Here is a 14411-nt window from a genome sequence, read left to right as displayed (position 1 = left end):
GGACATGGAAAATTTGCTCCGGATATCAACCATGAAAACTATTGCCTTTCGGAAATTATACAGCTAAAAGTAACCACCAATGACACCACACCCCTACACATGTACGACTCACCTTCTGCTGGTCTTCGCGATGTAACAGGGCAAAGGTCATCAGAGGGGTGCAAGAGCGTAAAAAGAGTAGGCAAACCCTCCAGACCACACCCACCATCGCTCGGAATACTCCTCTCCACCAGCAGACCATTGGCAAGGGACCAAACACACCGAACCTGGAGAGTAGACAATATGCTGAGTTCAGACAACAGCAACTTTATTTTGACTATAAACTGCTCATATAATTTTCAAAGTCCTTTTTAGTTACCGTATTACTAGAAAATTTTGCGATTGAAAAACTTTTGCGAATGAGCCAAATCAGCGGAAAATTTGACCCTTTGCGATCTAATTATTGCGTTCTGGCAAGGATCGTGTGTATTAATATTATTTACTAGTAATAATTTGGTTTTATTGTTGTGAATTGATCAACCATCTAACCATCCATCCAACCATCCCAAAGTTCGATGCTTGCAAAACATTCTAGTAATAGGTATGTAATAGATACACATTTAGTGCTGTACAACATGACAGGGTGCATCTTGTGGGGGGTATCTTGTGGCCAGTACTGAATTTAGTATTGTCACTGTAGCAACTGCTATGAGTATAACACCTTTTAATTACTGATAACATGGTTCAGGCTTGATTCCCCCTGGGTATAGGGGCCTTGGTAGAATGACTAAGCTCAGCATTTTTGGGTTGAAGCATGGCCCCAAAATTTCATAAGCCTTCATTTCCATTGAATTTTTCACAATCTCATTGAACCAGAACTTCGAACTTCAGAGTTCTGATTCTGAAAGTTCCAACACACTAGACCTAGAACTGTTGGCTCACCTGAAATGGCAGGGTGACATAGTGTACTGCTCCAGTGAGTAGGTAGAGAGTGAGGCACTCCTGCTCTCTTATACACACTCCTCTCAGCTTTTGACAGCCACCATCTGTTGTGTCTGCAGTGCATATGTGTGTGTGTGTGTGTGTGTGCGTGTGCGTGTGTGTGTGCGTGTGCGTGTGTGTGTGTGTGGTGAGCTGCCACTTTCAGACACTGACGACTACAAAATGAAAACACCTTTTAACTACAGTGGCCCTGAAGGTCACTCAGTAGTTGTGTTCTGAAAAGATATTGAGCCGCTCTCACATAATTATTGTTGTTGTTGTTTAGTTCCTCAAGTAATGTTTTTCTTTCACTAACTTCACATGATTATAATGCAGAACATGAATATTATTATGCCGACTAGGCTATAATGTATGGCCTGTATTTCTGTACGAACTTGTCTTGTAGCTCTAGTTGTGGTCTATACCTATAAGGTTAGGTTCATGTTACAGCGTAGTGCCGTGTACAGCTTGGATCTTGCTATACTTGTCTACTTACTTAGCTAGGCCTTGGGCTCACCGCTGCTAGCACTTGGCAGATACTTCAATGCATTAAAGCGCATCTAGATTAACCAAAACCACACCCATAGGTCAGCGGTCACAAACTATCGACGGTCAAACTAGCGAAGCTCAACTGCAGAACGCCAAGTTGAGAATACAACTACTGAGTGACCTTCAGGGCCACCGTTTTTAACACAATTTCACATCCGTTCCTACTGTTTAGGCTTCTAGTCATATTTTAATTCATGGATTTGCAAAATAATGCTTTGTTCTCAAGTTATGCCTAGTTTTGTTTACTTGGAATGCCATTGCAGCCTTTTCAGAAGAGTGCGTAGTAAAACTTGTTCACCGAGTGTTGCTATACTCTACTTAGTAGTTAGCTCTGCACTAGAACGCTAGCAATTGGAAGCTGCAAAAGTGAGAAGAGAGCTGCAAGGCTCTGCTGATGCAGCCATTAATTTTAGACCTGAACTTTTGGCATCGATCGTTTTTAACACAATCATGGTCGATTATTACCCACTCTTTGAGTTTGCATGCAGCAAGTAATTAATGCAAAATATTAATGTTCATCATGATTGTGTATATAAAACTACTATAGCTTTATGTTATGTAGCCTCCACCGAGGCATCAGCACCCGCGGTGCTTTCATGTTTAACTAGTAAGTGTACCTTTAACCAAAGATAAAGGAAGAAAGGGATTCATTTGACCTCGAATAACTATCCGTGTTGCCCCGACTTTACTCGAGGCTGTCTACTCCAACGTGGAAAGAAAATCCAGGCTGGAAACGGTACGTTGCGGATTGTAATAAAACTGCTGCTGATCGAACTTATATTTCATTTCCATACTTAAGGACATGTGTGATCCAGGACACTACTTAGCCTCTTTCACAAGGCCTCAGAAAGGAGGCCTGCTACTGCTTGCGCATGCGCAAACATTTTGTATATTTTCCCCGTAAAGTTTTTGAAATTTTTACCCAAAAAATATCCTGAACTAGAGCACTGAAGTGCTAACCCTCGGCTGTAGACATGAATCTATAAGAATTTGAGGAATAAAAGCAGATGTATGTAGGAGCATGGAAGCTGGCTAGTAAGCATGCAGCAAGTTAACAGGAACAATACAATTAAGAACTGAGTTTTAGTGGTGCATGAGACGAATCATATCAAGAGCAAAAAATTAGCCTGTATAGAGTCTTATGGCTCCATATACGTACAATCTGGCTATAAAGAAGCAACCAACCACAATTCTAGCTTTCTACTTTAGGGACCCTGTTCCATTGTTCCTGGTAAAGGATCACTTCCGAATAAAGGCCGCGTGTAGACAGCTGGTAGGCAGCCAACATGCAAGTTCTAGCTTCTTAGCTTTTATTCGAAAGAAGTTTACTAATAACTTGTTGTGTGAAGGCTATCCATGCTGTAATCGCAGCGCCATGGCAACCAAGTGAGTAGATTCACCTGTCACAAACAAACAATGGGCTACTACATTGTGTATACCCGCTGGCCGCGGCACGGCCTCGGGTAATAAATGTACAAATCAAACTCATAATTATTAAAACACAGAGCTATATACTAGCTAGCTCTCATTGTAAACTATGTGTAGATTTAAAGTAGTTGCACCATTCCAGACTCTTCAAAATGTTCAGTTCAAGGGATATGGAATTTTTGGAGGACTTAGAAAGGTCTCCATAAGGCCTGAAACAAGTAAAAGTGTTTACTGGGGTTTGGCGGCGGGAAATACGGATGGTTTTGGGTATATATGGAATATGTCCCCCCGCCCCTCAAGCCAAGGAATAATCACGTGCGTGGACTTCCGTTTCCAATCCCTCTCTTCCTTAATCAATGCTTTAACAACTACACCTTCCCACTCACTCACCATGTCTGGAGCTGTCCTCAAACTGACACCACAATGCCTGCAACACTGTTGTCTCCACACTGTACGACACCCTAGCAATCTTTAACTCTGGCGTCAGTCCACAATACCACACCACCTGATTGCCTCGCACAAACAGCTCGTCTTGAGAGCCAGTCTCAGGATCAACCGCCACCTGCCACTGGACCTGCATAAAGCAAAATAAAATGTATGAGTGAGCAGCTACAAGATTATGCAAATCAATGTATACTTTTGAGTTTGGTTCTTTGCAAATCCATTCCGATGGCTTCCCTGGTTTGAACTGGTGCAGGACATTCAGATTGATGGCTGCCACATTGCTGCAAGCTTTGCTCAGATTAGCCATATCATATATCCCAATGGTAAATCCATGCAGATGAAGCCACGTGGGCTTCTTTACAGATTCAAAGTAACTAGTGATCATTACCATTCATTTTTCATAATGAGGGAAATTCCCTTTGCAACACGCCCACTGAGCACAAACTACAAACTCTGAGTCTCTACAATGAATGTAGGCTAGCTGCATGCATGAGCCTGCACTCTTGTTATAGAACTTGAACTATGCATCAGCTTATATTCAAAGCTGCCATGCTGCATGCATAATCGAGTAAGCTTAACATCTACTATTAAATAATCATTACGACAGCTTGTCAGAACAATTAAATCACAGCGTACATGAAATGTACTTGCAAAATAAACAAGTAGGATGCAAGTCGTGGTATTAAAACAAGAGGTGCCACTTATGTTCATGTACAGTTCAAAGTCATGCAGTTGAGACGTGAGAAGTTTCCATCTCTTCTTGTTCTAGAGGCCACTGGAATGGGCCCAGCCTACAGGGGAGGAAAGAAGAAACAATTTTTATGAATGGTTAAAAAAAATACTTGGTCAAAACATTAAATACACTATAGATTATACATTCCACATTGAATGACAGTGTTATACTCTATACAGCCAGGAGAAATCTACAGTCACTGCATGATTATATACATTAATGCAAGCGCATGCATTCGAGGAAATCTCATGCAGTGCCATTGTGTGCCTGCAAAGCTCATCTAGTGAGCTGCATGGCTATATAAGGCAATATGGCTATAATTACTTCCCCACTCATGCAGGGAGTCTCGCAGGCCATACTGGTATATGCATAATTATATTTGAAGCAAAAGATAAGATAGCGCAACTATTTTTAATCGTATGATGTAACTATATTACACGAATCGTACATGCAGTGAGTGATAAAGCTAATTGTACAGGGGCTTGTTTTCGAATAAAGGAGGCATCACAATAGTATGATTGTTAAAAAGAGATCAATAGCACACTCATAACAAGCCGCCTGGCAAGGTAAATAGCACTTGGCTTTGCCTCGTGCAATTAGAGACCTGTGCTAGTATAAGCCATGATTACAACTAAGTTATAGACACATCATTAATTTTACAAAAGCTTGTATGTGAACTCACTAGCCCACACCCACGGTCACTGAGAACACCTTCACCTGACCAATCTCGTATTTCACACTACACAGGATCGTATTCGCTGGGGGAGGCAATAAAAAGTGGGAGTAGATACGAGTGTAGGGACAACAATGTACACCATTTTAGCTGGCTACACACATTTTGAATTATTACTGAATGGAGTGTTACGAGAGCCAAGGCAATGCATCCGCAAAAGTTTGGAACTATCCATTACATTTATTATCATATGGGCCCTCAAATTAAAGCTGCAACTGAACATAATTATTATAGTCACAAAAAACAGAATGTTCTGAGAATAAAAAAACATAACATGTATAGTAGAAGCAAAAGCACACTTGTTTTTTACACTTTATGTGTGCAAAATTAACCTGTATATTGCGGTGAAGAACCGGTATTTTGATTGATATGACCCAATTAAAATTAAGGTGTCATTCAGGTCGAACGTATACGTACGTAGCTACCGGTAGTCACGCAACGCTCATGGTGGGCTCTCGAAATACTGTTTGTTTCAGAGTGGTAGATATTTACCTATGCATGGGCATTGTCATCTAGTTTGTTAACTGAAAATGGGAATAATAGTTATAGTATAGATAATAAAGCATATTGATGCAAGACGCAAGGTAAACAAAAGAGTGTATTTAAAACTGTCGTATCATGGATTCAATTCTCTAAACACAATAATTATAAATTAATACCCTAGGCCTATTATAGTGAGATGAGAATTTACATACTGTGTAAGCATCTTAGAATCAAACACTATATACATGCATTCATGCATTGCCATGTAGATCTATACGTAATATACCTATTGTTATTTCACAACACATGTACTCCTTCACAATATACATGTAGATACGATATTCAAGATTATATGCTCTCTATAGAGTAAATACTACATTTTGTGAGAAGAAATTTACAGACCATGCATGTGTACAAATATGAATGTATAAAAAATTATATTATACCTAAGCATAATTATTCACCTATGCTTCCTTCACATTACCCTCAGATTACTAGACTGCAAATAGCTTACGGGAAAGCCAACAAACCATCCAGATAAACCTATCCCAACTCTTTATATACTGGCCTGCATGGAGAACTTTACTTTGATGGCCTACCAAGAAGCTGTGATCAGTGCATGTAGGCCACCATGCAGGTTAATTATAAATATAGCTGACAGTGTATGCGTAGGCTGTTAATTGTTATCAGGATATAATTATAGGCAACAATTATGGTACCGTATATATACGACAATAAAACTGAAAATAGTTATTCTTTACAGTATTTAGAAAATACACTTACAATTTACGTAACTTATTGATGCAGTTATCAAAACAGCACAGCCTCTTCTGACAACAGTTTAAAAATGTGTTTATAAAGTATTCCAAACAGTTGCTATACAGCATAATTATAATCATATGTACTACATGCATATAAAGAGAGCAAACTATATAGGCATTGCAGTCTCTTTAGAATCTTTCGTAGCATCATTTGTTTCCACGAAGTTTCTATTCAACTTATGAGTTAGCCTTGCACTCTTGAAAGCGTTATAGCTATTCTACCACACCAATGCATGAGCGCAAGATGAAGCAGCTCCAAGCAATCTTATTGCTGACTCTCCACATCAGCTTATCAACCTCAACAGACCAGCTGCTCTGCATAATGCCTGACTGCAACACCACCACTGCATGCCCCAACATGCCCTGTTCCTCCCTCAATGTTGTCCACTCTATCAACTCTTCCACAACACTTCTGTTCCTAGAGGGCACCCACTTACTAATGGAGGACATAATCTTGACTGGCCTGGAGAATGTTTTTTTGATGGCTTACCAAGGAGCTATGGTAACAATACAGTGTGGACCACAGGTTAGGCTGTTATTTCAGGATATGGCTAATCTGACTATCAATGGGATCGAATTCATTGAGTGTGGAGTGCATAATGGTGCACCAGGAATTACATTCAGCAACCTAATTGGGAGTATAGCAAATATTCGAGTTACAAACAGTTTTTCTGGAGCTGTGAATGTAAGCAACAGTTCGATTAACTTTATCAATCTCACAATCGATAACAACAGGATAAACTCCACAAGTATAACAAGCTTTAGTGTAATGAAAGTCATAAATTCTAACATAGAATTTGCTGGTACTACTCTCATATCAGGAAATAAAATCTTGCAGGGCAATGAGATGAAACTCACATGTGGGATAGGCACGTATAAATACACTGGTATTACCAGTGAAACATTCTCTTGCATCAACAGCACAGTGACAGTGACTGGTACACTAACAGTCAGCAACAACACCAGTCCATCAGGGACAATGAACTTTGAGAACAGCGACTTTCAAGCAAATGGAGTCAGCAATTTCAATTGTAACACGGTGTGCCTACAGGGAGCCATGTCTTTAATACAATCAAATGCAACATTCTATGGAGAAACTAACTTTCTGAACAACAGTGGAACTCTTCAGTATTACCCGGGGCTTATACCAGTGGGGGCCATTTCGCTAAGGGACAGCATCTTACTCATGAACGGTAGCATCGATTTCTCTGGTAACCAAGGTGACATTGCTACTATAGAAGCTTATACCTCGAGCATAAACATTCAGGGCAGTTTCATAAACAGCCAAAACTATGCAACGTACTCAGGGATAATACTAAGAGCAAACACTAACATGACCGTAAATGGTAACATAACTTTCAGAGACAACACTCAAACAAACTCCCTCCTACGAGCAGAATCAAGCAACTTTTCTAGTTTTGATGAAATTCATTTCACAGGGAACATTGGCTATACACCATGCTATGGAAAAACAAACTCCTTTTTTAGTTTTAATGGAGTCACCATTTTCAAAAATAACCCGGGAATAGCAAGGGTTTTTGATACTACGATAACATTTAATGGAATATCAAATTTCAGTGAAAACAATATCCGAGATTTTACAATGGGTGGAGCTATTGCTTTGGTACGAAGTAAGCTTAATTTGTATGGGTTCTACTTGTTTGAGAGAAATAAACTCACAGATATTGAGGGAGGAGCAATTTACAGCGCTCATGGCTCAATTACATTCGAAGGACATGGGAGGTTTATAGAAAATGCAGCTAGAAGAGGTGGGGCAATGTACTTAAAGAACAACCTAAAGATGCAGCTAAGGGCACAAACAAAACTGGAATTTATTGGTAACTTGGCAACTAGGGGGGGCGCTATTTTTGTCTACAGTTCAGTGACGAGCATTGACTGTATAATTACAAGGCATGAAGAAGATTGCTTTGTTGACTTTAACACAGACGAGGGCAACCAAACAGTTATATTTGAAAACAATACTTCAACAGAAGGAGGGAGCATACTACATGTAAAGTTTGTGGAAGAGGTCGATCTAGTACACCAATCAATAAACTCCTCAACTCTAAACACATTATCCCATCTCCCTAAAAATGGAAACAGTCAACCTTTGATAGCTTCAGACTCTTTTCAACTTTGTTTCTGTGATAACAACACTTGTGATACTAAGGAGAGAAAAATCGTTGCAAGTAGAGGAGAGAAAATAACAGTGAGAATTAAAGCCATCACTTTAATTCGGAGTAAAGATATGTATATACGTGGGTATCTACAATCTTCAACACACCATAGCCACCAATCACTGGATGGTGACATACAGCATTTAAAGGAAGGCTGCACAGATTTGGAGTATAGAGTTCGATCTGCAGATTCAGAAGAGTATGTTATTATATGTGCAGACGAATCGTGTGAGGAAATTTCAGACGTTAAATTGGTTTTGCATGTGATATTCGAAGACTGCCCATTGGGATTTGCCATGAATTCAAATAGAACAGAATGTATCTGTGATCAAACCATACTTATGAATTTAACTGAAAAATGCAACATTGATTCAAGAAAGATAACAAAAACCAATCAAAACTTTTGGATTGGAGAACAAGATAAGGACACAAATAAAAGCATGATTTTCTACTTTTACAAGAATTGCCCGTTGGATTATTGCATACCTCCACCAGTCGAAGTGCATCCATCACTACCAGACACACAATGTAGGAATAACCGATCGGGAATTCTATGTGGAGGCTGCAAAGAAAGCACAAGCCTTGTTCTAGGAACCTCGAAGTGTGGAGAATGCTCAACCAACTACAACATATTTCTAATCATCCTCTTTGCAATACTCGGAATTTTACTAGTAGCTTTCTTATTTCTAACTCAATTGACGGTCAGCAGTGGTACTATCCATGGACTAATCCTATACGCTAGTATTGTGAACGCTAACTCGGCTGTATTCGGATTACAAGACTTATGCGTACGAGGGATAACCGTATTTCTAGAGGGGCTGAACTTGAATTTTGGAATTGAAACATGCTTCTACATGGGATTGAATCAACTACAATACACAGGATGGCAATTTGTGTTCCCGATATACCTATGGCTACTGGTAGGCCTGGTGATTACAGTCTGCCATTTTTCTGTGAGGGCCTCAAGATTTTTGAGCAATACCAACCCAGTGGCAGTTCTCGCTACCGTCATATTTCTATCATATACAAAGCTGCTACAGAACGTAATTGTCATTCTTTCAGCTGCCCAACCCGACTACCCTGCCAATGCAACACAACCGGTATGGATTTACGATGGCAACGTGGTTTTCGGACAGGGAGGTCATGCCGTACTGATTGCTGTAGGGCTATTTGCATTGATACTACTCTTCCTCCCTTACACATTTGTACTCTTATTTGCACAACAATTAGAGAAAAATCGACATGTTTCAAGGCTACTCAATCGACTGAGGATAACACCATTCATACAAGCATACCAGGCACCTTACAAACCAGGTAGCCGCTACTGGGTGGGGCTCTGTCTATTCCTGAGGTGTATTATACTGGTTACCATAGGGACAAGTGGAAATGAAAACAACGGTCTCCTAGCAACGAGTTCGGTTTGTATACTCATAGTTAGTATAATCGGAATAAGTGGGGGAATATACACCAAGCGATGGCACGATGCATTAGAGATATCGTACATCTTAAACTTAGGCTTGTTCACCGTGACAACCTATCATCTAAAACTTGCATATCAACCAAACGAAAGAGAACATGTCATTGCATATATCTCTATAACCGTTGCCCTCATAACATTTATCGGTGTTGTCACAAAGCAGTGTTACACTCAAATAACGAAAACACAGTGGTTTGTGAAAGTAAAGAACAAGCTCATAAGAAACAGGGACACAGACACACAGCTAACAGATTCTCAGGCAAACAGTTTGAAGAAGGACAGTGTAGTGATACCAACACAACTGGTGTTCACAGATAATACCCAAATGGAACTAAGAGAACCGATGTTGGACTACATCTACTGACTACGATGCATGTTATAGTGTGTGTAGAAACCTCCACAATTAGTATTTGAGCTCATTAATTAAGGATAATATCTGCACTTGTATGAATCTAAACACAATTTTTATACACATGTAATCACATATATACTGTCTCTATCATAGTCACTCACTGTCTCTCTATACACTATGCAAACGTCTAATCACACTAGGAATCTTCAACACAGTTTATAGTTCGCCTATAAGCACACACTAACTATCACGCGGCCCCTATTTCATATTTCACACTTCACATTATATTACACAAAGTAGAGAGATGGTTATTATGCCTTGAGGCGTAGCTGCACGAGGAATATGGTAAAAGCTGACGGCGCGCACGCGTGTGTGTGTGTGTCTATGTATTCCAGCTATATCTGCTCAACGATTGCAATGCGACAAAACCTAACAGGCATCTCTCTCTGGGTAAGATCAACAACCTGCCTGCTTCAATGGATTTGTGTTTTGCATGTAGTACTTATACTCTGTGCATAAGGACCCCTATAGTTGGCTTGTTGTATGCTTTGCAGCAGCTGCTACACATGAGGAGTTTACCATGCGTAATACATGCGTAATAATTATCCAAAAGCATTGAGCAACGTGCAGTTCTTTACTGCCTCTGAAAATATCTAATAATGATTTAGCCTCGATTCCAGGCCGTTCAAGCGGCCGGGAATCGAGGCTAATAATGATTGAGCCGCCAGAATTTCAGCGTGTGTAACAAAACTGTAATAAGAGTGCTCGGACGCCGTCTCCCTTAAGGAAGAGTGGCTGATTCATGAGACTACTTCTGGCAGCTTTGCAGAAGCTTCTGACTCGTGTAGCTAACAGTCTGAGAGGTGAGCCTCATGAAAGCAATCGCATATCCGACCATGTTCCAGGTTGTAGTTGTTTGGAAACTGCATGGTTGCAGAATCTCATGATAGTCCTCGTACACAGAGGAAAAGAAACTTAATTACCAACTTACTTACTTAGTCAGTCACTCATTTGCGGTAAAGTGCGATATTAGTGCATTTTTTTAGAAATGTCTATATCTATGCATGTGAACATTTTTTGAATCTTATAACATAATCATGCAAAAGAATAGCTCTACAAACTAGCTGTGCAGTCAGTTCAGATGTGATGCTTCCCTGCAGAGATACAACAGTTTAATTAACCATAGATAAAGAAGAGAGGGATTGGCAACGGAAGTAAATTTCATGTAAATTTGCTGAACGATGTGTGTTGCCCCCCGAACTACGCCGCGGTTGCCCTTCCCCACGCCCACCAATGAATTACTAGGCAACCAATGTGCATGCACAATGGCTGAAGCAGGTTCAAGCTGTTCCTGAAGTTGACTTTCAATTGGTTTTAGATGCTGTCAGAAAAGAAATATCCAAGAAAGAACTACAAGTAGATACTACTCGTGCAAAGAAGGCTAGAGAAATTGGACAGCATTTGTTGTTGTTTGGTAAAGATGATGATCTTTTTGTTACATTTTGTCAAACTTTAGTAACTGCCCTGAAGTCCTGTTTCACAGCTTAAGGTCAAAAAAACTGCTGAGTTAAAGCTGTGGATGGCATATCTTACAGTAGCTACAAGCCAAATAAGCACTCTTTGGACTCAACTGTGTTTAAACATTGAGACTTTGGGAAAGGATCCTTTACTAATTCAGAGTGTTGCTAGATCCCTTTTTGAGATGTTACTGAAGAAACAGTTTGGCTGTGATACTGGTCCTGTGACTCGTGCAGCTACTGTTGATGTCGAATTTAATAAAGATGAGTTAAATGCATTGCGTTATGCGTGTGGATACGTGGCGCTTAAGCTTCTACGCAAGTACGAGAGAGAGAGAGAGGAGGCGAAAAATTTGATCAATTTGAGATGTGTCTTGGAGAAATGGCTGTCATGGGAGAACCAACAGATTTTACTCAATACACTACAGAGTGGATGGGGTTTATTCCCATTGAATGACGAATCTTTTCGATTTTTTTGTACTGTGGAAGGTGTTGTTCGCACTACATTACCAAGAGTTGTTGTCTCTGAGGATTCTAACTGTAACAGAAAGACAATTGTTGATGCCGTCGGACAAAATGAAAATGTACTATTCTACTGGAGTTTAGTTTCTCAAGATATTGATGAAGAAGAGTGGTCTTCTGAATTGTTGTCGGAGACAATTAATTTGTGGGTAACAATTCGGGGCTTCTCATTGGCATCACATTGGTTGGAGGCATACAAACGTGCACAAAAAAATTAGTGAAGAAGAGCACTGGTATCAGGAAGACACTGAGCTAATTCGTATTTTGCATTCTATATAATTATGTATTTTGTAATAATAATTAGAAGTCAAGGAAATATTATAGGCGTCAACCATTGCATGTACAATTAATTATAAAAATAAATGTACTGCATGTATCTATAGAATTGGCTATTTAGCATTGGTCTTTCTTGAACACTTTCTTTTTGGTAATGGGGAATTCATATCGTCATTAACTGTGATGTCTTCGTCTCTAAACAATTGCCTCTTTCTGCTAGAGTTCCCTCTCACTGGGTTTAAGGCCAAACTCTTTTGAACCCTCAATGCATTGGCATTTCGGAGGCACTGTTAATTGTGGGATTTTCATTTCTATGTCCTCTTGCCCTTTGTTGGCCAAAATAATTCTCCAATGGGTCTTGGGTTAACCGCTCACTTAGTAAGAATAAACTTTCTTTCTCGTGCTTGGTCAGCAAATATTGACTGAGCTCAACAAATGAGTTAACTACAATGAGAAAGTGGAGACGTAAACCCAATAGACAGTATACATGCACACCAGAAATTTACCAGTAAGTTTGAGGCCTTCAAAGGTTTGAGTATACTTATGGTGAAATGATGGTATTTCCAATCTGAGCCGGCAGATCTAACCTTTGCCTCATTTTCCCAGTCAGTTAAATATTGCAAAAAATCATCTCGTAACCACTGTTGAAGCAAAAAATACACTTTCACAACGTACCACAACCAACTCTAGCTAAGGCATAAAAACAGTACACACACCAAATCTAGCTACCTTCTTTGTCCAATAACGGTATACTTTATAGAGCAAATTCTCGGCTTTCTGCCCATGGGCCACTATTTCTCCTGTGGAAGGATTTAATAATTGTTGACAGGTCATTTCTATGCATTGGTCATTCAATAATAGGTGTCAGTGATCTAGACATCCACATACAAATCACTAGGAAGCAAATGGTACATAGCCAAACACACTATCGCAAACTATCGTCACTATTTCATCACTATTTCAATGCCAATTGCACTTGAGCTATTCAAGCTTTCATTGTTTATTTCTATCAATCAACATGTCTGTTAAGCTTTTATATACAGTAAACACTATCAATACAATGAACTTGCTTTTCAGAGGTACATAGCCAATTCCACAATTCCAAAAACACTTACTTTTTAAAACAAGCGCCGAACTAGAGTCAAACGTCTTTAGCTAACAAGATTACTAGCCACGTGGCATACATAGTATACTATTTAAAGTCTTTATCCATATAAAATCCTTTGTTACTGTACAGAAAAGGCATAAAACACTTTCCCGCGAGGCAAGTGGGAGTCTCTGGAGGGCAACCGCATCGTTTTGAGATTTAACCACACCCCCTGCACAAAAGTCTACGTTTTGACTTCCGTTGCCAATCCCTCTCTTCTTTATCTATGGTTTAACATAAGAGAAAATACGTGAAAATTGCTAAAAAGCTCAAGAGCGGTGCCAGTTAATCGTATTAACAACAGAGGAATCCACTAATTTAATAAAAATGCCAATAGGGATGCGATGTGCACTAACACTTTATCCCATCGGAGATCCTACTCCCTATATGCTACGGCCCACCAGTACCATCGAGACTGGGCTTGTAGCCGCAGGAGGAAGGAAGCAAAACACACCTAGCCTTAGTTCTCTGCACTGTCTCACCTCAATAGCCATTGAAACTACAAGTCCTAAAATCTCTGTTATTTGTTGGACACTTAATTTCTCTTGCAATGTGAAACGTTGGCAGAGGAAACACCAAAAGGCGGGTGAGAGCCTTACAGTAAGGCTCCCACCCGCCTTTTGGTGTTTCAATACTCCAATTCGTTACAACGTTACATTTACATGTACATGCATTTTTCGCAAAATGTTCCAGTTCGATTTTCTCTGGTATTAGCGCTTTTCCTAGCCAATCCTAGCAATTTTTACATTGCTGGTAGGGTAATTGCAGTACAGGCACTTTGGAAGGCAGTTT

At 39.8% G+C, this 14411-nt stretch overlaps 2 protein-coding genes across 2 annotated transcripts in view; one reads left to right on the top strand and one right to left on the bottom strand.

The window, feature by feature from the left end:
* LOC135348601 (anaphase-promoting complex subunit 1-like) overlaps positions 1 to 3745 on the bottom strand; it is a 38010-nt gene extending 34265 nt beyond the window's left edge. Inside the window, exons 1-4 of the mRNA XM_064546872.1 lie at positions 3575 to 3745; positions 3328 to 3511; positions 922 to 1034; positions 113 to 266 (exon numbers count right to left, since the gene is read on the bottom strand). Coding sequence (XP_064402942.1) covers positions 113 to 266; positions 922 to 1034; positions 3328 to 3511; positions 3575 to 3688 — 565 coding nt within the window. The 5' untranslated portion in view covers positions 3689 to 3745. The remainder of the gene's footprint in view (positions 1 to 112; positions 267 to 921; positions 1035 to 3327; positions 3512 to 3574) is intronic.
* A 2421-nt stretch (positions 3746 to 6166) lies between these two features.
* On the top strand, positions 6167 to 10443 carry LOC135348388 (uncharacterized). Its single transcript, XM_064546570.1, has one exon. The coding sequence runs from the start codon at positions 6381 to 6383 to the stop codon at positions 10167 to 10169; it is 3789 nt and encodes a 1262-aa protein (XP_064402640.1). The 5' UTR covers positions 6167 to 6380; the 3' UTR covers positions 10170 to 10443.
* Positions 10444 to 14411: the final 3968 nt, after the last annotated feature.

This window comes from Halichondria panicea, chromosome 15 (genome assembly GCF_963675165.1).
Source record: "Halichondria panicea chromosome 15, odHalPani1.1, whole genome shotgun sequence".
NCBI lineage: Eukaryota > Metazoa > Porifera > Demospongiae > Suberitida > Halichondriidae > Halichondria > Halichondria panicea.
This window is presented reverse-complemented; position numbering and strand designations above follow the sequence as displayed.

What these genes read in the sequence shown, in the direction of transcription:
- LOC135348388 (XM_064546570.1), top strand. Translation starts at nt 6,381, where the DNA reads ATGCATGAGCGCAAGATGAAGCAGCTCCAAGCAATCTTATTGCTGACT.